The sequence below is a fragment of the Sebastes umbrosus genome, chromosome 18 (assembly GCF_015220745.1).
Source record: "Sebastes umbrosus isolate fSebUmb1 chromosome 18, fSebUmb1.pri, whole genome shotgun sequence".
NCBI classification, from domain to species: Eukaryota; Metazoa; Chordata; class Actinopteri; order Perciformes; family Sebastidae; genus Sebastes; species Sebastes umbrosus.
In genome coordinates, this window is record NC_051286.1 from 8,576,529 (window position 1) to 8,602,149 (window position 25,621).

At 40.0% G+C, this 25,621-nt stretch overlaps 1 protein-coding gene across 1 annotated transcript in view; it reads left to right on the top strand.

Moving 5' to 3' along the window:
• Positions 1-25,621, top strand: part of LOC119476910 (exostosin-1) — a 251,589-nt gene that overhangs the window by 168,142 nt on the left and 57,826 nt on the right. Inside the window, exon 4 of the mRNA XM_037750566.1 lies at positions 24,715-24,808. Coding sequence (XP_037606494.1) covers positions 24,715-24,808 — 94 coding nt within the window. The remainder of the gene's footprint in view (positions 1-24,714; positions 24,809-25,621) is intronic.

Sequence of the window (25,621 nt, forward strand, 5' to 3'; positions counted from 1 at the left end):
ACCGAAGTTGAACTCCACACCACCGTTAGATAATCCACTTATCGCGGCGATTACATCAGAATTAATCAAAATGTCACTGTTTTAATTGCCGGTGTGACGAGACCTTAATGCTGCTGTGCGTGAAGGAAATAGTGCAGAGAAATACAATCAGACTGTTTCTAACCTTCTTCCAGCTCTTATTTCTTTAAATGATCAGTGTCAGCGATGTTTCTATACTGTTGGTGTTCAAATCTGAAAAGGCCACATGTGACAAAAGTGGCAGAAGCTGGCACCCCCTCAACACCCATCTGAGCATGTCTACGAAACGTCCCATCCAACATGAAATTATAGGACACATCTAGATAAATCAGAAACAGCGTAAGGCTGCTGGAGCTCTGCAGGGAAACAGCAGCACCTTATTACTTTCCTATTTGTAACATGTTATATTGACCTATATAACAGTCAGGATTAATAAACCAAACCAAATACTGGCAGGCAGTAATGTTAGTGTGTGAAATGGGTACTCGGAGCTGTGTGTGCAGACACGGTACACACAAACACCAGCACACACACACTCTTGCCTGAGGAGACAGCTTGCAAACAGCGTGATTTAGGAGCTAGGCCACTGGCAAACAGGAGTGTTTAGGAGAGAAGGAAAGAGAAGAAAAAAAACTGGAAAGGAAGGATGGAGAGAGAATGGAGGACAGAGGACAAGACAACCGGCCTCATCAATTACCCTGTTAAATGAACAAAGAGCAGCAACAGAGCAGAGGCTAATTTTAATCAATGGAGACACGTGGCGTTCAGGGGGCGGGCAGCAAATTAACACTCGGAGCAATTAATCTGGTCCTGAGCACACTCTTTACCCTAAAGAAAAAAACAATGGAGATTCATTCCTCATTCAATCATGCCAACACAATTGATCTTTACTCGCTTAAAGGTGTTGCCTTGACGATAGAGTAATTATCAAAGACACATTAATTCACTATTGTTTTTTGACATTTGCAACAGGTGTTTCTAAAGAGTGCATGTTTGAGGGCTGAATCATTTGCTTTGGTAGAAGTAGAGCGGGTCGTCCATTAATTGCTGAGTTGATGGTTCGATCCCCAGCTCCTTTTGTCCACATGCTAATGTGTCCATGAGCAAGACACTGATCCCCGTTGGTTAAGCCAATGCATACCATTTACGCTACTTATTAGGGAGGTCACGAGAACCGATGCTTTGGTACCAAGTTGATGCAAAAATTCAGAAAACGTGAGAGTTCTCCTTTTTCTACAGAACCGCAGGTACCGTCAGGGCTCGAGACTAACGGCGTCTAAAATCAAAAACGAAACAGTAAACTCAATATCAACGCGTCCAGGGGATGCACCCTATTTGTTCCCTGATAATGCTACATTGTGAACAACAAATCCGTGTTGAAATGTAAGCAGTTAGCAGCTGGTGGGCAACACTGTCCTGCAGAGCTAACAGCTAACGTTAATGGAGGTTGTATTGAGTTTCATTATGATCATGATGCGTTCAAGCTCTATTCAGTAAAAATTATGCAAAGGTAAATTAGAACATTATCATGATGTGTTCAAATGTAGTCTTGTTAAATTTAGTTTTTGGCGAGAAACCGGAATAAATACAGTTTGAAGGAGATGTTTTCACAGCAATATAAAATAAATATTAGAGAGAGAATTATGACCTCTTTAACTTCCTAACAATAGCTCAAAGTGTTTAATGCTTTGTATTTGTTATTTACCCTGGTGTCAAATTGTGTATTGAGAATCGTGGAATTTCACTGGTATTGGTAAAAATTATCTGGTATGGTGACATCCCTACTACTTATACTGTACGGCCGATTCTTATGATAATATTCACTATTTAACCTGTAAATATTACAATTATCATACCAAGTTCACAATCACAAGAAGGGTTGCAAATAATGATTACTTTCATTATCAAATTATTCACAGATTATTTTTCAATTAAGTGATGAAACATTTAGTCCATAAGATATCAGAAAAAAATATTAATTAAATCAACTCTTCTAAACTCATCTTGTAACTTAAAATAATGAGTTGAATAAATGTGCAACTGATTGTTTACCTACATCATCAGATTAAGTTTAGCTTATTTGCATATTTCCCAGCATTCATTGTATTTGAGTTAAACTTCTGGAGAAAGACATATTTTTCCTAGAAGACAGTTACATGGTGAAGGCTTGTTATGTGTCTTTTTATACTCTCACATAATGATTGTCTCACTAAAAAGAACATTTTAACATTTGGTGTAAGAAGATATTTACCAGTTCTGGGCAAGACAAAAGCTGGGAGAGGGAGAAGAGGATCTTTGAAGAAAAAGTAGGACGGTCTTTTAAAAAGAGGAAAGATAATGTCAAAGGGGAAGGAAGATCTTCAGGAAAAGGAAAGAGATCTTTGCGGAAGATGAGGAAGATATTTGAGTGGGATGAGGCAAGATCTCCCGGGGAGAGAGGGAAACGGATCAAAGTGGAACAGAGAGTAGATGGTCTGCAAAGATGAGGAGGAAGATTATCTCAAAGAAAGAAGATCTGAGGAAGAGGAGGACCAACTCCAACATGAGAAATGCCACCCCATAAGACAAATCCCATTTCAGCTTTTGTTCATGTTACAGTAAAGTTGTGCTTCTAACTGATGATGTGTATTAAACAAGGCATTACTTTGATCCTGAGAGATTCATTCCTCGCTTTCTTCCGTTTAATTATAGAAGTGACTACTCGTTTAATTATGCTGGCGTTTTCTTATCTGAGCAAACATTTGTGATTCTTCATGCACAATGAGATATTTAAACACGTGAATTTATAACTGGGTTGTGGTCTCTGACCACAGCTGTGCTTATCGAGGTTTTCATGGGAGGTTTTTTCTCATTAACAGAGTCTCAGCTTGGACAGTGTCAACTCCATTTATCATTTTCATTGTTTCCTCATAATGTGGGCATGTGAAGCCACTGGAGACTATAAAACTGTGATTAAAGGCAATCAGTGTTATTATCTGTGTATTAAATATCTTTCTTAAGCCTTCTAAAACAATGTAAATTTAGATTGGGTTTATTTATGAATCAATAAAATGCTCTAAATTATGGTTAGCGCTCATTTCCAATTTATGGTACCGCCATGTTAAAAGTAAAATAAATTAAACAATCTTAAAAACAAAATCACGTCAGTACAAACTAAATCAAAACTAAATATTCCTATCATATCTAGAGACAATTAGTTGGCTAATTGATTAGTTAATTGACAGAAAATTATTTTCATAACCCATTAATTTTGGTTCCAGCTTCCTCAAGTGTGAAGATTTGCTGCGGTTCTCTATCTTATATATTAATACATAGAATTTCTGTGGGTTTTTGATTGTTGGTAGACAAATGTGATGACGTCACCTTGGTCTCTGGGAAATTATAATGGGCATATTTAACAATTTTGTAAGATGATAATCACTATTTAAAATTACTGTTAGTTGCTAATCAAATCACCTAAATAAAACAGGAAAAATTAGAAAAAATATTATCCATAAAGAAGCTGTGACTTAACTGTACAGCAACAATATAGTTAATTACTATTTAAACTACTCATTATGCAGAATGGTGCATTTCAAAACAATGTCTATTATATTATCAGATTATAATTATTGATGCATTAATATATAAGCTTTATCTAATAAACAAAGGACTTCACCTAGGAGACCGCTGTTCGTGTTCCGTGTGAAACCAAAAGTCAATCATTGACTTATTTATGATGACTACTTAAATTACATACGTAAATTATTTACGTAACCCTAAACGTACTTATTATAAACAAAAGCACGATCTTTTCCTAAACGTAAACAAGTTTTTTTTTTTTTAATTCTCAACGTTAACCACGTGTTTAAAACTGTGACCGTGCATCTGTATGTGACAAGTTGGGAATGAAAACGGGGCGTTAAACGACGCGCAAAAAGCTTAAAATGCACGCAAAATGTCCTTAAAAGTGGCGTGCTATTTATTCGCCTTCCCATGATATCACGTTTTTCACCCAGAAACTACACACAGTCTTACAACAGGGACGCACACATGCACCCTACCACCACTCTATCAAAACTACATAGCCACAGGCTTCCCCATTAACACTTGTCTCTTGAAAAGAAATGAGAAAAGAGTGGAGAGTAGGAAGAGGTATGACTTTTCTCTTTTTAATGTTTGAGAAAGAGAGAGAGCGAGAGAGATTGAGAGAACCAACTTCAATTATGTATAACCCAACAACTTCAATTAAGCATGTGAGCAGGAAAATCAATATGGGAACTGATGACATCCCGGGCCTTTCATTCCTCACTGAGGAGCTGGTCTGTCTAGAGGAAACACACACACACACACACACACACACACACACACACACTGTATAGTGACTGGGTATAAATCACTCTACAGCCAACAAGAGCGCAGCCTTCGATCTCACGCCCTGGGCTTCACTATCTGTGTTTCCCATCCATCGATAATGAGTAATGATCATCATGTGATTGCAAAAAATTCAAGAGTAAACGGCGAAAAACTGAGTATTGTTGTTTGGCAGGTGTCAATATTGTTTGACCTATAGACAGCTGTGATGATACATTTAGAAAGAGAGCATGATGGATGATTTTGGAATGGGATCTCACTGAATGAAAACTGCTTAAAACACATTTTTTTCAATTAAAACTATCACAGCAATGTTTGTGAATAACTCTTGATAATAGAGGCAATGACTACATTTACATGCACTTATTCCACTATAATTCCAAATATGACAATATCGTGAATATAATGCAAGCCATGTAAACAACATGTTCCGTTTGGATATCCCGAATCGGGCCTTATTCCGAATGGAGCATTTTCTGATTAAGAGCTGTGATATGCCGATATTATTCAGATTTTAGGAGCATTCTTTGGACGTGTGTACAGCGCATTCAGAATATGCATCTCAATTTGGATTTTTACGTCAGTTTGGGACACACAACCTCTTTCCTGTTTACGTCCAGCACTGTGCATTGTACACAAACCAACTAGCCGACAGTTTGCAGAGATGCATGCCCAAAAGAAAAGCCCACATTTCTGGTCAGAAGGAGAAACACACCTGCTTTTAAACATAATGAAAGACTTGGATATCAACAGGTTTTTGGATTTATGCAAATATCGCAACGCCGACCTTTTCAAGTAGGTGGTTGAAGGAATGAAAGAGAGAGGTTGTATTCGCACGGGCGAACAAGTCAGCCAATGCTTGAAAAGATTGAAAAGAAACATAATTTTGACGCAAAGAAGCAAAATGGCACAAGCAGCTCCTGCAGTTCCACTTTTCTATATTTTGACGTGATGAACGACATGTTAGGGCATCCATCCATCCATCAATTATCTGTTACCGCTTATCCTATTCAGTGTCGCTGCTGGGGCTGGAGCCGAACCCGGCTGACATTGGGCGAAGGCGGGGTAAACCCTGGACAGGTCTCCAGTATATCACAGGGCTGACACATAGAGACAGACAGCCATTCATGCTCATATTCACACCTACGGGCAATTTAGTCATGTTAGGGCATCGACCCCTGTCAAACACAGCGGAGAATGGCGTTGACGTGGGATTCACCGGCACCCGGTGATGAGGAAGGCTCCTCAAATGGACCAGATGATGATGATGATGATGGTTAACACTAGGGAAAAGGACATCTAGGTAGCCAGCAGACTTGTTTAGCTAAATGGGTTGTTTGTAGGTCAGCATGACGTACGTCAAGAGGATGTTTTACGTTAGTCAGAGTATGCACGGGTGGATGTCTTTTTCAGAATGAGGGCAAAAACCGTAATATTTGGGGAATGTAAACGTAGTCACTGTTTATGTTGCTGTTGAACATTTTTTTTAATGTAATTTTTCACTGAGAATCTGCATTCAAATCAATTGTATTTGGTTTGGGGCTGAAGTCTCTGAAAACAGACCAAAACCTTGACGTGATTATTAAGTGTTGTTGACAATTCATCATCTTAATTCATTGTGTTTTGATGCTGTTTGCTGAAGAACCAGCTGTCCTCTGGTTCTGTAATATTAATGCAGAAAGAGAGAGAGAGAGAGAGAGAGAGAGAGAGAGAGAGAGGGAGTTGATAAAAATAACATGCTGTCTGGGCCATCTCTTATCAAAGTCATCATCAGTATCCCTGCATGAAATTCCATATTAGTGTGTGTTTGTGCATTGAAGTGTGTGTTCGCGTTCGCTACCTTTGTAGTGTTCAATAATTCAGCAGCAGAAGTCGTCGTTACATCTCCGATTTCCTGCCCGATGTTGTTTAATGCCTGTCGCTATCTCTGGAAACAGGGAGGACTTGGAAGTGTTCAGCATGGTGGGAGGAGGAGGAAGAGGAGGAGGAGGAAGAGGGGGGTGACTTTGACTCATCTGTTCTTCTTCTTCACTTCTCCTGTTTTCTGGAAGGAGGGAGATAGAGAGCGAGTTAGAGGCAGAGCGGGCGAGAGTTAAGTGGCGTGTATTCAGAATTATTGATTCCTGGCTGCCTGCACCGAGGGTAACCTCACAAGTTTATTTTTCCATCATGGTGTGTGAGTGTGAAGACTGTGTGTCTGCGGTCATCAGTGGAGCTCCATGTATAGACTGGAGCCTGCCATGCTGAATAAAACTGAAGCGCTGTGGTTTAATCCATGTGATACACTTCACATGATAAAATACGGAGAAAAAGAAGTTGCTGAAGAAGGTGTTAGTGACGCTTTGTCTCTTACGGAACAACAGTCACTTTTACTGCATCATGTTTACTGCCCATCCTCCCCATCAGTTACTGGAATTGTTTCTGCTGGCACTTCCGCTGGCTCGCAGTTTTAAAACAGTTTTAAACACGTGATTAACGTTGCTAATTGAAACCAAACAAAACAAAAACGCAATAAAACTACTGGGTAAGGTTAAGTAGAAAAAACATCATGGTTTGGCCTAAATTACTACGACAAAAAAAATAAAATTGCAACAAAACTAGTAGGTTTAGGCAATAAAACTACTGGGTTAGGTTAGTAAAACATCAGCACAAGTAAAAACATCATGGTTTGGATTAAATGACATGACAAAACAAGACATGTAAAGATGTAACCGTCGTCTCTTGATGTCCTTGGAGCTGTTGATATGTTGACTGTGTATACTGGAGTTGTTGCATTTCATTACAAACAAAGCTGCCATTGAAATTGAAAGGTGAATTCTCGCTATGTATCGACGTGTTTTGGTTTTTAATAACAGAAAGATTACCGTGGCTCTTCAGTTAGGCATTGTAGGTCGTTGGAAATGCTTCTACTGAATTGAAAATATTTCAATCTATACATTGCTGCTCAAGGTTCCCTATTCATAAAAACCACGCATCGGACAAATGTCACAAAAGTATTACTGGACCTTAGAAATGCAGTAATTTTGGTTCCATTTATCCCTACTTAATACTGCGTCTCAGAAAGCAGATCAGAAAAAAAAGACCACAACAGAGAATAAAGAGTGAGACTGATGTGTTAAGTGCTTTAACACACACACACACACACACACACACACACACATACCATCTTCTGGAAACCTGCAGAGGCTCAGGGAGTAGGGTGCTAATGGTGCCTCACAGGATACACACATCTTCAGTGTGAGAGTGTGTGTGTGTTTCAGAGAAGCATTACTCATTATCAGGCGACTGGCAAGCTAACAGGCAGTGCTAGTATTATAGACAGAACATTTGCAAAGCTTATTCTTTAAATATATTCCTTATGATAATCCTTTATTGTTTACATCTGTTCTTTATTAGCTTGCAGTCTTCTTCTTAACCTTTGCATCAGTGTGTGTCTTGGCATGTTACCATCACCTGTAGATCAGTGAAACCATTGGCAGGAATGTTTTTAGCATCACTTGGGTATACGTATGTGTGTCTGATACCAACATTGGACTATATGTTCTCAGGACTGCCCCCTCTTAGTCGATTAGTCGACTAATCGGTCGTATTGGTCTCAGTCGACTAGGATTTCTTTAGTTGATTAGTTGTTTTATTATGCTTTTATCATGCTGAATGGCTTATTTCCAAGCAACACAAGATTTAAAGTGATGCTTTTGTGTGATTTTCAGATCGGTCGATTAAATCAACTAATTGATTAGTCGACAAAATCGTATGAGCGTTAGTCGACGAAGAATTTTTTTTGGTCAAGGACAGCCCTAGTCCTCAGGCAACGTTTATTCGAGTAAATGAAATGCTACATTTAGTGGATAGTGGGCGTACAGTTCCCAGGACTAGGACACCAGAGTCAGAGGTTCGCATACCCGCATGTAGAAACAAAAGCTCTCTGGTTCGGATTGTGGCTTCAAGTCACTGCAGACTTTTTGCTTCATTAGACCAAGACCATTTTATCCTTAACCTTTACCAAGTGCTGTGAGTGCCTGAAAAATACCAGATACGTTAATTAATAATGTTTCCTCATTATGTTAATAGAAAAGCATTACGTTTCCAAAATAAATGTACTTTTGCAAATAAAATGATAATGTATATACAGTAAATCATATATAGAAATATAATTTCTCGGAGAAAGGGTTGAGGATAAAAAACAAAACAGGGACCCACTTGTAGAAACATTATTGAATAACACAGTTAGTGGTCAAAAACACCACATTGGAACCTTTAAAGCTTTCAGTGTCTGTTAACTTGATTCTGATTCACAGATTGATAAAATAGAGGGTTGGAAGCTTCTAAAGGGAAGTTGAAGTGGGGTTCATCGTACTTTTTACAGACTTGCAACCCAAAGCTGTTGAGGAAAAACAAAAAAAACTTCCACATCCACCATCCTGATGATTTTATTTATATCCTTTCCAGACCAATCAGAAAGCAAGCGAACAACCTGAGCCAGTACACAGAAAAACACTCTACAACCTTAACTTGACACACTTTTACATTCTGCATGTGTACCCTTTTGACTCGTAACAAAATTGCCATTAATGTTCACAGTCCTTCTGATAACACACACACACACACACACACACACCTGCTGATAACGCACACAATAACAACCCACGTCTGTGATTTGGAAATGTCAACCCATCATCTGCTGATCCGTGCTTGGGGAAAAAAAAGTAATAAAGATACACTGTTTGCAGCTTTTATTTCTCTACTTTGAAGGGATTTTTCTTTTTTTGTCCGATGTGCTGTGGGAGCAAGAGGATGCCGACCCTGAAAGGTCACAGTTGATTGGTTGAACAGCATAAAGCTTTTATCTGTTTTTTGCGAGAATGTCTACATGACGACAACATCTCAGCCCACTTGAATGAGATTGGATGCCACTAAATTCTTCTTAGATGTACCCAAGGCCAAATAGTATCGCTATTGTAACACACTGAAAAAAGTCAAATTAAAGTCATTGAAAATGGCAAATAGAAAAAAAAAAGGAGCTGGCTCTTAGCGACTGCTGTTGCATGTAGGCGATTATTAAACTTAAAATGATAGGAGGTAAAAAATATGTTAACCAAAAACGTTGAATAATAAACCTATTTGTGCAAAGTCTTTCAAAACTTTCAATAGAAATCCAGAGACCTTGGCTTGATCACATTAAATATTTGATTAAAATTCTTTTTCAACATACATTTTTACTGCGGGCCTATACGTAGTCTATAAACACTTAGTTATTTTTTTCTTCATTGTGAAAACTAGTGCAGTGCCGATTGCTTCTTGCAGCGTTGTCAAGAACCGTTCATCGCTCGCTGACTCCAGAGAAGTGAAGAAGAGTTCGGTCATAACATTAGTATATCCAGCAGCAAAAGTGACCTGCAGTCAATGAGCCCCGGCCTGTAAAGGCCCGCTGCGGATGACATACTTGACTCAGTCCACAGAGCCCCGAAAACCCCGCCCCCGCTGCTGCCTGTTTATTTAAAGTTTATTAATATTTAACCATCCAAATGGAACTAAATTCGACACTGCACGTCCTTGGGTCGCCAGCAATCAGCCCGGTCGCAGGAAAAGGGGTTTGAATGACACGATAATGCGCATGACGGAAGCGTGTTATAAGAACGCCGGACTCTGGCTTTAGGCGCGTAATTTTCACGCCATTTAATCTGTACTAACTGCAATGTAATGACGTAAAATAAAAGGGGAGAAAGACCTCTTATGGAGTTGGATGGGTCCAACAAACACAGGACTTTTAACCATGAGACAATGTTCGAGACTGGTGTGTTGTAAGTTACGTTAGTGATGTTTGTCACATGTTTTCCGTAGTGATGCTACATTGTTTCTGTATGTATTTTACTTAGGTTACGTACTTATTTTGAGGCCAACCATGATGTTTTTCCTAAACCTAAGTGTTTTTGTTGCCCCCTGCTGGTAGACTACTGCACTTTAATACACACTTGTAACATTCACGACTCAGCGGAGCAAAACGTGACACTGACACGCTATCCTTTGGTGGACAGGCGGCTCTATTGATAAGATATCGGGTTGCAGTAATACACCCGCCAAGTTTGAAGTAGATCGGATGAACGGTTCTTGAGATATGCGAAGGACATACACACATGATACCCACAGACAGACAGACAGACAGAGATTCATGGCTTTATAGTTAGATGATAATAGTTGCAACATACTGTATATGTGATCTAGTTATTTTTTTCTGGAGTCGTTCCTTTGGAATTTCCTGTATTATAAATCATGATCATAGTTATGATTAGCATAACTACATGACTATCATGGTCTATGTATAGTTCAACACAGTGGTCCTGAGTAAAATAGCAAAGTAGTTTCTCAGTCCAGCTGCTTGTGTGGTTATGAACTTATTTATTTCATTATACTTTCAGATGTTGGTTCTCTAGTTAAGATGGATTGAATACCAGCCATGGTCTATCCACATTAAAGGATAAGACTTTCATTATTCTTTATTCTTTTATTTCTTATTGTCAACAAATCCCATGAAAAGACCAAAACCAGAGGCACCTTCATCCCTCTCTCTCTGATTTCCTGTCATCTCTCTACTATCACTATCTAATAAAGGCATGAAATGGCCTCAAAAAAGAAAGACCAAAACCACAAATGCATTAGTCCGTCTCTCAATACTTTACCGCTCTCAGCCCCGAACCCATTTGCTCCTTTTTGAAAACAAAGAATGAATTATTTTCATAAAAAACATAAGGCTAAATAATTTCCGTAAACAGCTGGTCACTAGTTTTTAGCAAACATTACTCAAAAGGAGTAAATAGTGTATTTGCTGGGGACTACTTTCAACTGCGGACTTGGTGCTCTACTGAGTATTTAGGGGTTTGTGCCCACGTTCATAGTGATGGAGGAACACGTCACCCAGTGGAACAGTGTGGCTCATTGATGTGTTTTTAATGGGGATGATAAAGGATTAAGCTATATCAAGCTGTGGCTACACGGACAATACTTACCTCTATTGTTAGTTGTGGTGAAAAATATAAAATATAACCCAGGGCTGTCACAATAACCGCATGATTGATAACTTAATTTTTTTTTTTTTTTAAACTATTAAATTGTTTAGACATTTAAAATTTATTCCAATTGTTTAACAGACCCCAAATGTTTTTTTGTTTGTTTGTTTGTTTTTTATTTTGTTTTTATTCGTCTTTTCCTCTCCTTACATTATATTTGTTGTGTAATATATAATTCATTTTTATATTATTTTTATACCGTAAAATATTTTTGCAGAATTGTAATGGAAAATCTGAACATGCAAATATATTGTATTGAAGTTTTGAAATAAAGTATTAAAAAAAAAATACAATAAAAGTTTTTAATTAGTTTTAAAACTCTCATCTTTGTCATTTATAAAGCAACAATATACCCAATAACAGCCTAACAATAAACCTTATTTATACAGGATAAATAAAGTTGCAAAAAAAAAAAAAAGAAAGCAATAATACAGCGCTGTTGAGCCAATCATTATCACCACAGGGGAAATTCTTTAACCGCAACAGCCCTAATATAACCAGCCTTATCCTTTAGCTTCTGTCTGTTGCAAACATCCAACTTTGTTCTTGAACCTTTGGTCGGTTGCAACCATACAGATACCTCTCCAGCATTTATGTTTCCTCTGTGTGTGTGTGTGTGTGTGTGTGTGTGTGTGTGTGGTATGTATTAGTGAGTGTGCATTAATATTCTGAGCCAGACCAGTCTGCAACATCAAGCTTTAATACCAGCCCAGAGACCTGTGTTTCAACTCAGCCAGAGAAGGGAACAGTCTCAGCTGTGATGTTTACGTACACACTCACACATATACACACGGTGATAAATATGGAAATTTCTTTCTCTCTCAAAGACACACCGACACAGCAATGAGCATGCAAATGATTCTCCCCGAAACACACAGACACACACACTCTTTCTCGAAGCTAAGGTGTTTCTGTGAAGTCGTGCCATCTGTCTTCTGGTATTTTGATGAAACTTGACGGGAGCAGACCTCTGTAATAACAGTATTTTCTCTTCAAAGTGGTTTTGGTTTAACATAAACTTTGAGGAATCTCCTCTGGGACTCCTCGGCTTCCCGATCTCTGCCTGGCCTGCCCTCGCAGAAACCTCCGGAGCTGCTGTTGTTTGGATGTTAAGGTTAAAAGGAATGCTACCGACAGTCGCACACGAGCATTCCCAAACTTGTTTAGCGCACACACAAGTTAGTTTTTGGGCTGTTTTCACTCTGGCTGTGTTTTGTTTGAGTCCTAAAGGTGGATTCCTCCTCTTTCTTCTGACCCAACTGGTCTGCTGTCACACTTGTGTACTGCTTTCGCTGTTTGTGGTCAGCTTGCATATTCCTTCCATCAACAACAGGTTGGTTTCCATCCACCTGTTGTTATGCACATTTTCAAGTTGCGTCGAAACGCCAAGAATTCGACACACTGCAATGGAAACAGACTCAGCAAATAAATCATGACATACATGAAGCATGTGACTCACGTTTATTGAAGAGACAAAAAAATTGCAGAAGACAAAATCATCAGATCTGTGTGGAGCGATGAGGAGACTGTAACTTCCTCAGATTAATTCATGAAACAAACGAAAATGTTGCCCTTATTCCAAAAACGACAATATTCCTACTAAGATGATAACATGCGGCCGTGGATACTCCAATTAACGTAACTGGTGGCGGACCTGTTCGACCTTGCGAACACATCCTCCCTCTTTCATTCCTTCAACCACCTTCTTGAAAAGGTCGGCGTTGCGATATTTGCGCATATCCAAAAACCTGTTGATATCGAAGTCTTTCATAATGTTTAAAAGTAGGTGTGTTTAACCTTTCAACCAGAAATGTGTGCTTTTCTTTTGGGCATGCATCTCTGCAAACTGTCTGCTAGTTTGTTTGTGCACAACGCACAGAGCTGGATGCAAACAGGCAAGAGGCCGTGTGTCACAAACTGCAGTAAAAACCCCAAGTGAGACGCGTATTCTGAATGTGCTGTATACATGTCCAAAGAATGCTCCTAAAACCTGAATGATATCAACATATCCCACGTCTTAATCAAAAAATACTCCATTCAGAATAAGGCCTAATTCAGAATATGCTGTTTACATGACCCGTATCAAAATCAGAATATTGTCATATCTAGAATAATAGTGGAATATTAGTGTGCCTGTAAACCACCGTTTGACTGGAGCTCTTCTTTTGCTTCGTCTCATTGCACCCTATTCTTCTGCAATGGTACGATGCATTCAAGCTCTAATTAGTAAAAAAGAGTATTGAGTGATTAAATTCTAATGTCATCATGTGTTCAAAAAATAAGCTGGTAAAATTTAGTTTTTGTTCGAGAAACTTGAGTTGTTTGAAGGAGATGTTTTCACAGCAATATAAAATAGATAATAGAGAGGGCGTTCTGACTGTTTAACTTCCCAACACTAACTCTAAGCAGCTTATAATACATAATTAAAACTATTGATGCCAAGATGTTTTTTAAACAAAGCAAATATCTACATAAAAAACACAGTCATTTATTTCCTAATCATTTTAATTGTGTTTTTTTGATAAATAAGATAAGACTTCTCTGTTGTGGTGTGTGCACTAAGAGACTGCGAGAGAACAAAGAACCTGAGTTTTAAGCTACAGAGAAATGTTGAAATCATTTCCCACCTCCACAAACCCGGCCGATTGCTGCATGATTAAATGTGCTTGTGTGATCGACAATTTTGGAAAGTTAAAAAAATTGTTGGACGCCAGTATATCAGAAAAAGTATTGGAGGGAGTGGCTCTCTGACTGATTGTTTCTGGCTGTTTGACGATCTGACAGTTAATTTGAAGCTCACTGAGGCCTTTAACCCAAAACCTAAATCTATTTTGGTCACCACAAAAGGAAACACACTAACACATACACTAGAAAGCCTCGACTCACTAATGCTCTCTCCACTCCACCAGACGCCCATTTATTCCCATTGTTAGCAGCATAAGCCATTAAAGCATCAAACATTTTCCATATGGCGTCTGAATTATGTGATTTGTTGACTACAGATTGGAGACAACGGCAGCGCTTTTAAATGCCCGAGCACGCCTCTGCACTAATGTGGGCACACACATTTACAAGACTAACTGTGGAGAAAGCAGCCGCTCATCCTCTCTCTCGCACTAACACACTCACACATTCCCTGCCACACTCTTTGATGGTGGACTAAATAGCTTGTTGACGAGTTTTTAAACAGCTTCCAACGGACTCCAAAGAGCCAGGTGCTGATAGACTTGGCTGGGATGTCGTGGCAGCTCAGACTTATTCCCCTCAGTCAGTTTTTAGCCTTGACCACCGTTCTTTTCAGGGTCGTAATAAGATAGATCCTCAGCTGTTCGCTTAGAAATGTTTTAGTAATTCAAATTGTGACACATTTCCCCTCGGTGTCCTGAGTTATGACCACCTTTGCCTTAAAGCCTCACAGCTAAGATTCCTGTTGAAGTATTTCCTCACTGTGCTGAGCTGTGGGATCATCTACCCCACTGCACTTTGTGTTTTAATATCCACTAACTCCTGCCCTCTCTTATATATATATCACACAAAATGATTATTGGATGTAATTAGTGGACTAATGTTCAAGGAATCTCATAGTAGCATGGATTTACCAGGCTGCTCTCATACACTATATCCCACAAAAGAGGTATATAAAGAGAGCAAAGTATAAAGAAGTAGACTTTCAGCCAGGATACTGGTGTCTGTATCCCGCGTGAAACCAAAATGATGACTTATTTGTCGCGTAACTTCCGTTCTTAAGTAACGTCACTTCCAGAGTTATTTGAACCCAAACCACGATCTTTTCCTAAACCTATCTAAGTAGTTTTGTTGCCTAAACCTAACCAAGATGTTTCCTGCGAAGATGGAAGTTAATGTTGAAAAGACTGCATACCTGTAACGAGCTGAAATTGACACGTGTTGCTGGACATTCGTAGGAAAACGCTTGAAAAATTAGGAACAACTTTTCATAAGAAAGATATCATATGAACCGTTGTAAGAGGATACGTTGGGATTTATCTACATATTGTGGGAAAAATCTGAACTAAACGTGTCATTTACTGTACATTTGTCTTGATTGCCTTTACATAGCTTAACTGGACAGGTGCTGGACAAGTGTTTGACAAGAAAAAACTAAGCAAATTACAGCAACTTAGAACACCCATGTGCTGTCTTTTGCAGCAGATAACAGACAGACTGCATGCACCAAAGGAAGTTAGCATATATGCATACATGCTAGCTTCCCGTGGAAATAGCAAATAAATAAACTGATTGATGAATGTTATACAGCTCTTTTTATAAATTATTTTGTAAGTGAAAATTACACCATCTTTAGCAGTTTGGGAAGACGTATGAACCACTATATGCATCCCATGTTACACAGCTAGCATACTACCAATGTCAACGCCGTCAAACTTTTTTCACTTTTCGTTTCTATCCATCAATAGATGAAGAAATGCATTTCCTTGCGTTGAACAATAGGGGGCGTAATCTGCATACAATACAGATTTACCGACATTAAAAAAAAACCTGTGGAAACAAGGCGTTAATGAGAAATCACCAGCCTTGCCTATAATTAATTACAAATTAATTATTTTTTCATTAATTCATCCCAGTGTGTTTTCTTCTTCTGCTGGTATTTCATTTAGACCTGAAGTCTGTGGTGCGTTTAAAGACCTTGGCGCCTGATTGTCTGACCAGATTCTACAGATCGTCTTCCACTCTTGGCTTCGTTTATTTAATGCTCTTTGAATCACCTTTGCTCATTTTTCTCTCCTTTGTTTTTTCTGAGGAAAACATTTCCCGCTGTCGGAGTTCAAGATGTTCAATTTATTTCCATTGTCTTGTAAATTGCACAAGTGAGCAACATTTTAGCCCCGTTCGCTCTTTTATGAACAAACGCTATTTTTCTCTTCAAGGACATCTGTGTGTGTGTCTCCTTTATAATTAATGGGTCCACACGATGCATGTGAGGCTTCACACACTCTGAGCAATTACACCGACGGGACTACTAGTCTGTGAGACAAAGCCTTCACTTCCCTTTTTTCACCTGCATGGGAGTGTGTGTGTGGTGCCTGTTTGTAGTAATTACTGCTGATGCCATTTATAGTTTACACAGAACACTGCATTTATAATGATAAATGTTTGGAGCCAGACTTTAGTAAAGTTAGTGTCCTGCTTTCAGACTCATTGTAAGGCTCAATACTGTTGTTTGTATAATACTTCTGTAATTATACCATTATCTTTTTTTCCAATACCTTCTTTTTCTGCAAAATCTTGAAACAAAATTGTAGATTTTCATAACAAAATATGCCAAACTCACAATGATTCTCTGTTAAATATGACAAGATCTGTACTTCTAAAATACAGTCTAAACTGAGGAAAGTTTATATCAGGAAATATTTGATCAAAGTCTAAGTAAACATCAGAATCTGACCAAGCGTTTAATGCCAGCTTTTAGTTATTTAACAGAAACAAAGGAAGAAAGAGCGTGTGTTCTCACCGTTTTTATACAAGGACACATTTTAGTCGTTCCTCAAGATGTTTTAAAGGCACCCTGTTGAGTTTTCATGTAAACAAACAGTTTCTGTTAACAGTCAGTGTTTCTCACCAAAACACATTGTCTGTATCCTGGAGGGCGTAACGAACATGTCAAATGAATTTACTTCCTCATAAAATATTTGTAAATCAAAAATGTTTAATCCTGCATTGTTTACATGCATGTTTACTTGTTAATATTTGTTTTCCTTCCTACATTTTACTGCAAATTATTACACAGCTTTATTGAATACTCAATTCTTTGGTTGGTTGATTGGTCAATCACAGCGTTCTACGGTCTGTTATTTCTCTATAGCAAACCGTTGCTACGGGCGCAGTTCTGATGTCGGACTCTGGCAGACCGTTTTTTGGTCAATTTATTGATTTCGGGGTGCCGCATCGCCCTGTCGGAATATATTTCACAACAATGACCGGCTAGCTGTACATTATCCTTTACTTGCTACGGATGCTTCCTCATATTTGAACTGTCAGCAAAGCTCTTAAAGGTACAGTGTGTAGGATTTGGCGGCATCTAGTGGTTTGGTTGCAGATTGCAACCAACTGAGCACCCCTTCGCTCACTCTTCCCTTTCCAAGACTGCAGTAACGCTGTTCGCCTCACTCAGAGTCCCTCCTTACCATAATAACACTACTTTATGAGCAACAGAAGTCAGACGGCAGCTGGCGTTACCACGGTTTTGCACTCTGCGTCTCACGTTACCGCAGTTTCACAAGCATGTCGGAGAACTACGGTGGCCTTCAGGTAACGTAAAAATGTAAAAGTCTCTCTCTAGACCCAGCGTTTGGTTTGTCCGTTCTGGGCTACTGTAGAAACATGGCAGAGCAACATGGTGTGAAGAGGACACGCTTTTTTCAAATTGTTCAAATATGAGGAAATCCTCAATGTGTTAAAATGCATTTTGCGGTGACTTTCCCGTTATTTTTCTCAAAAACTTTACAGTAAAATTACCTCAAATGTGACATGGTCATAGTCAGAGTCATTCTAAACAGGACTACATTATACATTTCAGCAAACCTCCTAAGGATTTTGTTAATGACATTTAAAATATGAGGAAATTGTACTGTAATGGGAAGAGTGTTGGTAGCACTGAGAACTAAAGAGTGCATTCGTTTTATACAAAAGATTACCTCCATGTCACCTTCCAGGCTCTGTACATTACTGCGTTTCTTGACACTTTACTTTCATCTCTGACTAAAAGACACACTTATGAAATATTTTCTGACTCATACAATAAACAACAGACTGCTACACAGAGCTGTCCGTCATGTAATGTGTCTGTGAGGAGAGCTCTCCAGCTGTATTACTTTTATGTGTAATATTTAGTTTTTGTGGTTTTGGCTTTTCTCTTCAGATATAAAATCATATTTTTCACAAGTGTAAACCAGACCTCAGGGTCTACTCTGTTAGGCCTCGTATCGATCCTTCACTCCTCAAACTATTTAGTGTCTTCTGCTGAGAGAACCCTTTTACTTCATGGTGAGCAACACTATTTGTTTTGTTTTTCAGCTAAAATGTTCTGAGTGATTCTCCGTGGCACATATTGATTTTTAATTCCTTCTTACTGGGTATCATCCAACTCTGTCTTTGTCTTGTCTGCTGTCTCACTGTCGCTTTCATGCACACAAACACAGAGGAAAAATACTCTGAATCCACACATTGTTCCACACCCATACAGTATCTACATACTGCTCTTTTTTATGGATGGTTGCCACTACTACATTAGTTTAAGATAATGTTCACACCGATTTGTAGTCCCCATGCATACAGAAGTTGTTGTGTTTCCTGCTGCAATCAGATACCGATCAGAACAGTTTAAGGTAATCGAGGTCCGGCTGCGACGAGCACAGCTCAGATAATTGTAAGAGAAAAGTGGAGGGAAAGTGCAGATACAAGGCTGATTATTCACCAGAACTTATGTAAGTAAAAAAAGGGACAAACTACACAGAAAGAGATTGAAACTACTTGCAAAAATGTTTTTAAAAATACCGTTTCCACCCAGAAGTTTGTATTGGTAGCTATTTCTGATCTCATTTGTACACGGATAAAATTGTGGATAATTTGTTTGAGAAACAAAAAACTAAATAATGAGCTCTGTATATTAAATGCAGAGAACATGCAACACATTTATTTTGACACACAAAGAGATCGTACACTTTTCCTCACGCTTGCAATACTGCCACATGCTCAAAAACTTACTTAAACACACAAGAAATAGTTTTGCAATCAAAAATTCAGCCACATTTCTATGCACGCAGCAAAGGCATACACACATAATCACGAACATTTAGACAATGCACATAGGTGTAAGAAGAGGGAGGTGGAACACCCTCTACTTCCTTCTCTGCCAACACTGAAGCAGGCGGCTGAGGTGAAGCATAATGAGTTGAGAAAATGTGCTCTGTGAGGATCAGCCAGCCAGTGAGAGGAGTCAGCCTCCTGTTGTCAAATGGTTTGGAGCATTTTGGTGGCGGTGGCAACACACCATGCAGAGCAGCTCTTATATGTCCTGTTTCTTCAGTAAGTTTCTCCAGCTCCTCTTGGGATATCCCGGGATTTCCTCTTAGACACGCTGGGATGTCCCAGTTCCTCATGGGATCTACTCCCCAGTATATCTACCCAGAGCAGTGACTCATCCGTGTCCTTTACCACTGACCTTTTCAATTCTAAACACAGTGTTCGGAGAGTGAGTCAACAGCAAAATAGCGGAGGTAGAGAGCGCTGTCTAACACTGACAAGGTGGGTCAACAAATGCAGTGAGCCGTTCTGGTCTTATATTTCTGCAGGTGATGCCTTCAGACCATGGCTGTTACTGGGAAAATGCTGTTCGGTCAAGTAGCTTTGAGGACCACTTTTAAGCGGACTATAGTGCAATAGTTTGTGTCACAATAATGGGTAGTGTTTTACAATTTAAATGTACATAATGACCTTGAAATTGAAGTGAACATCTTTTTAAGTTTGCTAGATTTATGTAGGTTTTTTTATCGCTAAAAACGGTAGTTAAAGAAAACAACAAAGACCATAACAGAAACAAAAAGATAACAGTGTCCTCTGTATCCGAGACAGCATCCGCTATCCTGAAGCTGCTCCCTGCACAATAAGTAATGCTCTGCGAAGCATTTGTTGCCATGTCACGTCTTGACCAGAATTGGGAGGAAGGCATGTTTTTCCTGGAGATGTAGAGGCCTGCATTACCTGAAAGAATCCCTCCTACTCATGGGAAGGCAGCACTGGGCCAGCATAGCAGGAAACACAGGCTGCTGCGACAGCTGAATAAATCAATGCACGAGACTTGGCAAAAAACGTTGTGCCACCCTGGACCAGAGAGTCTTAGAAGCTCCTCAGCAGTTGGTTTATTTGAGAAGCAGTCAGTATCTGGTCTAGCTGATTTTTATCCTGAGCCTCTGACACACCATCCCCGAGTCTGAGAGGATGCCAGGACAGCATCGCAGACCTTATTTATCTTAGAAGTTACCTGGCTCAACTGGCCCATCTGGCGCTTGTTTAATACTGATGTCCTTTCCATGTATGTGTATGTAAATAAGACAAAGTTATACCTACATTTACAAATGATTGGCAGTTATACATTTTATGCCGTGACTTCCTGTTTTCATAGTTGATTGTTTTTGATTGAACGGTGTTACAGGTGTTTCCTTGCAACAGATTTACACATTATTTAAGTCTATACTAGCTGAGATTTTTCTTAAATGTACAGTGTGTAGGATTTGGCGGCATCTAGTGGTGTGGTTGCAGATTGCAACCAACTGAGCACCCCTCCGCTCACTCCTCCCTTTCCGCGACTGTTGCAACGTGAGCCGCCGTGTGCAAAACCGTGGTACCGCCGTTCACCTCGCTCAGAGGCCGTCCTAAAGCTGCTTTCACATGATAAGAAATTTGCTCTTCGCTCAGTGTAAGGTAGGGAGCAGAGCCCAAGAGAAGCGCAGGTATAAGATGTCATCAAAAAGTGCGCAAGGAACGCCATTCACTGCTTAGGCAACAACAACAGTTGTGCTTTGAAAAGTCAGCGGGAACTGAAGTCAAAGTTGAAATAATTTGAATTTGCTGGCAGTTTCAAGCGGTGCGCCACACCAAGGGTAGCGCTCCCACCTTGTCGGGTGGCGCCGCTCTCCCCATAGGAAAACAAGCATGACACGGCGACTGGCGGTACCACGGTTTTACACCCTGCGACTCACGTTACCGCAGTGCGTGTCGGACAACTACGGTAGCCTTCAGGTAACGTAAAAATGCAAAATACTCTCTCTAGAGCCGGTGTTTGGTTTGTCCGTTCTGGGCTACAGTAGAAACATGGCGGACTCCGTGAAGAGGAACTTCTCCCTATGTAGATAGAAATTATAAGCTAACGAAAACACAACGATTTCTTAGTTTCAGGTGATTATACACTAATGAAAACATAGTTATGAATATTATATTCCGTCTCTGCCAATAGAAGTTTGTAACAAGCTAGGTTTAACTTAACATTCCTGTCAGGACTCTGCATTTTTCATTGGCCTTGTAGTTTCTTGTTGTTGGTTCACTTGGAGGGTTCTGGTCCCTCCATGTCCGGGGGCAATCCCATCGGTGCCGTGTCAGCTTCCAGCTCAGTATCACTTATGTGCAAATGGCCTTTGGGTGCTCAGTATTCCAGATTCAGGGTGCAGGCTGCAGCTCAGGACAAAGCAGCTCTACTTTCACGCTACTGTCCACACCTGGCTGTAAAACAAAACAAGTTCCCAGGCTCTCTCAGCAGAATCACAAAAAAATCAAGGTCACAAGAATGGGATTTTTGTCATTGAACCGTTAAACAGAGGAGCCGCGTGGTGAAGACTTAACTGTAGTCAAACCATCCGTTCGTTGTTATTCCTAAATAACCGTCTTTATGTGTGACGACAGGCTGTCTCTGTCTCAGCGGCGCTTAGAATGACCTTGACTTTATGTGACAAACTGGACACCTGACATCTTATTTTGCTCTCTTCCTCTCTCTCACACGAACACACACACACACACACACACACACACACACACACGGGTGCAGTGACAGTAAGTGTCGTGATATGCCAGACGTTCTCTCATCACAAAGACTTCACATACACACACATTGTAGAGGCAGGCTTTCCGGGCAGGTGGACACGCACACACACACACACACAAGCACACACACATACACGCACAGGTGTCTAGTGGTGAGGTTGTGGGGACAGTTGATCCCCAGACAGATTAGGCTGCAATCTGAAATCTCCTCAGGCCAGCCCTGAGATCATGTGTACACACACACACACACACACACACACACACACACACACACACACACACACTCAGAGCTTTAAAGTCACAGACTTTGGACAGACAGAAGTGACTTGCTAGTTGAAAATAGTTTGAGGGCAGCGTGGAACAGTCTGACCATTAGAGAGTTTTTATAAGGCTGCTATCAGGAGAGAATGAGAAAACGTTTTATTTTAACTGTAGAGAAATGTTTTGCATTCTGGCAATTCCACTTAGATCAATGTTAGGTTTCCAACATTTCCGTATAGAGCCATTAGCCTTTTAAAAAAAAGGCCCAGCAGCCTCTGGAGGATGTGTTCTTGTTTTTAACTTCAGTGGCCAAAATGGTTCGAACTAATCAACTGACTGAACACCTGATTTAGGGCTGCAAGTAATGATTTTCTTGATTACTCGATTAGTTGTTTGATCTATTAAAGGTCAGAAAACGGTGAAAAATGTTGATCCGTGTTTCCCAAAACGCAAGACGACGTCCTCAAATGTCTTGTATTGTCGACAACTCAAAGATATTTAGTTTACTGTCACAGAGGAGTAAAGAAACCAGAAATTATTCACATTTAAGAAGCATCTATTATAAAAATGATTGGCGATTAATTTAATAGTTGACAACTAATCGATTAACCATTGCTCTAAACTGATTGTCCAGCTGTGCATCTAACCAGCCGACATTCAGTATGTTGTCATCCTTTCTTTTACTCCACCAAAAATCTGTTTTCAGTATCTAACACTCATGTCCTTTTGGCTTTAAAGTTGCCTTTGAATATTTAGTAGCTTCATCTTTTTTTGATAACGGCAGACGCTCTCGCAAGTAGTTTCAATTCGCAGTACTGGATTCCAATGACAGCAAAACATATCAGAATATCTCAAATATAGCATCCTCTCAAACCACTCCTGCAGCATAATCCACTTCTTTCCCAATGATCATTATTATGTTGTGTGTGTGTACTTAGCTCTACCGTCTCGTCTCACTTCTGGTTGCAAAAAACCAAGACGGCGGCGGCGGAAATGCTGAACCAGAGGCTTCAAAATGGTAGTTCACAAACTAATGGGTGATGTCACGGTGACTACGTCCACTTCTTATATACAGGCTATGGTCGGACCCTGCAGCAGTAAAATTAGTGTTTTTTTAAAGGGACTCTGGTGCTGGGAAACACTAAAATCAACACAAAATGAAAGTTCCTCGTAGTAGCTTTAAGAATAGCTTTTATCTGTTTTTTGCAACTGGTGATTGTGCCGCACTCTCTCGGGGCAGCTGCTCAAGCAATCATTGCAGGTTTTTGCAGGTAAAGGTAAACTAAATTGACTCCAGATGTGATAACGTCCATAACACGCATTCCACGTGGTGATAACGTAAAGTTTGTGCATCTCTGTATGCCTGGAGCTCTACTCAGAATCTGATTCACCTAATCCATTATTTCTGCTGTAAATCCAAGCTGATTGTCCTCCACAATGGAGCGAGCTACAGGGTGTTAGTGTTTGATACCCTAAAATAGATTTTCGGTGGATTCCTCGAAGATCTACACTCATGATTGAATCACTCAAAATCAGCCAACCTTTCAGTAAAACCTGCCTCAACCTCCCCTACGGGGCTGCTTACTCGCACTAAAATCATTTGGTGCAGTAAAATATTAGTATCGGCCTTCAAACGCTCACATTGATCTCACTTGACTGAGTAGATACACCATGCTGTCAGATCAATAGTTTAGAAACCTTGACTAAAGGTAGCCCTGCGTGGATGATTCTCTCTTCACATATCTCGATCAGATGAAAATGTGTTAAGGGCCACCGGTGTTTGATTATATAACAGCTGTGGACTTTTTTTCTTTTCTCCAGCACATTTCATTATTTATCCGCCGTGTATCTTTTGATGTGCTGAAGCTACCACGCCGCCTTCTACAAGCACACGTTTTATGAAAGAGATCAAGTCCTTGAAAAAGTCTTTGCCAGCCATTTAGGAGTAAGCTGCTTTGGATTGTTGTTTGAAATATGTATGTGTGTGGATAGTGAGGAAATGGTAACGCGGAAACATAGATTCAGGGTTTGACATCATTTTTCTCTTTCCCCTTTGTTTCTTTGAGCTCTCTAGACTTTATTGTCACTCGGAAAATGTCCTGAAAATGCTTTTTCGGGTCTTAAGAAATTACAAAAAGACATAAAAGTGCTTTCTTGGAAGTTTGATTATCCTCTGCTCTCTCTCTCTCTCTCTCTCTCTCTCTCTCTCTCTCTCTCTGCCGTCCTGTCTTCTTCTTTTCTTTCTCTGAATTACAGGTTTATAGTCTTTTTTTCCCTTCATAGTAGTGTGTTAATGTTCTCTCGTAGCCCATTAGATGAGCTTGTACACTGTGGGGAAAATGTATTCCTTTCCTTTTGTAATTTTTCTTAGTTTCTTTTTTCTTTTTGCTTGTTGAGGTTTTATTCCCTCATCTTCTAACCTGATTTTGTTTTATTTGTGTTTGTGTAGGTTCGACTACCAGGAGCTGCTTCATAACTCCAGTTTCTGCCTGGTGCCCCGAGGCCGACGTCTTGGATCCTTCCGCTTTCTAGAGGCCCTGCAGGTGTGTGTGTGTGTGTGTGTGTGTGTGTACATTATGTGATTGTGCTGCTGTGGATTATGTGCTTGCATACTGCATATCTGTCCGTGTGTGTGTGCAAGGTGTGAACACACTACATGACGACTGTCCCACACGTGTCTCTACGAGCATGTGTGAAGGTCCTGAGATGCACTTTGTTTTAAGCATACTGAGGCCTTAGGAAAAGTTCTTTCCATATTTAGTTTGAGATATTGGCCCTGTTTAGACCTGGCATTAAACATGCATCCTGAGTGATCCGATCACAAGTGGACAGCTTTAAGTACAGGTGTGAACGCACTTAAGACGCATTGAGATCCGATCGTTCAGACCACATTCAGAGGTGGTCTGGACCGCATACAGTATGACAGGCAGTGTGTATGCGAATGTGTCCTGGGCCACATTTAGGACCGCCTACTCAACTGACGTCCCGCTTGGATCTGCGGGGTCCCACTGAGCTCCTCAGAGCGCTTTTCTGCCTCACTGCATGGAAACAGTTTCTGTGCTTTACTGTATCCTGTCGGTCCAACTGTATTATATTAAAACATATCTGATCTATATGCTACATATCTACAGACTATCAGACTATGCACGCAAAGTGCATTATTATCATATTGTCGGAGATGTGTTTTTGTTCCGGTGCTTTGCACAGGGCTGACACTCGCTCGCTCTCATCCCCGACTATGAAGCTCTGTACCCACTGTTGCCTGGCAAAGGCAGCGGTGTCGGCGGCACGGAGGTCCCGGGGACCACCGGCACAATAACCTTATATTGAGATGTTATTCAAATTTGCCCAAATTC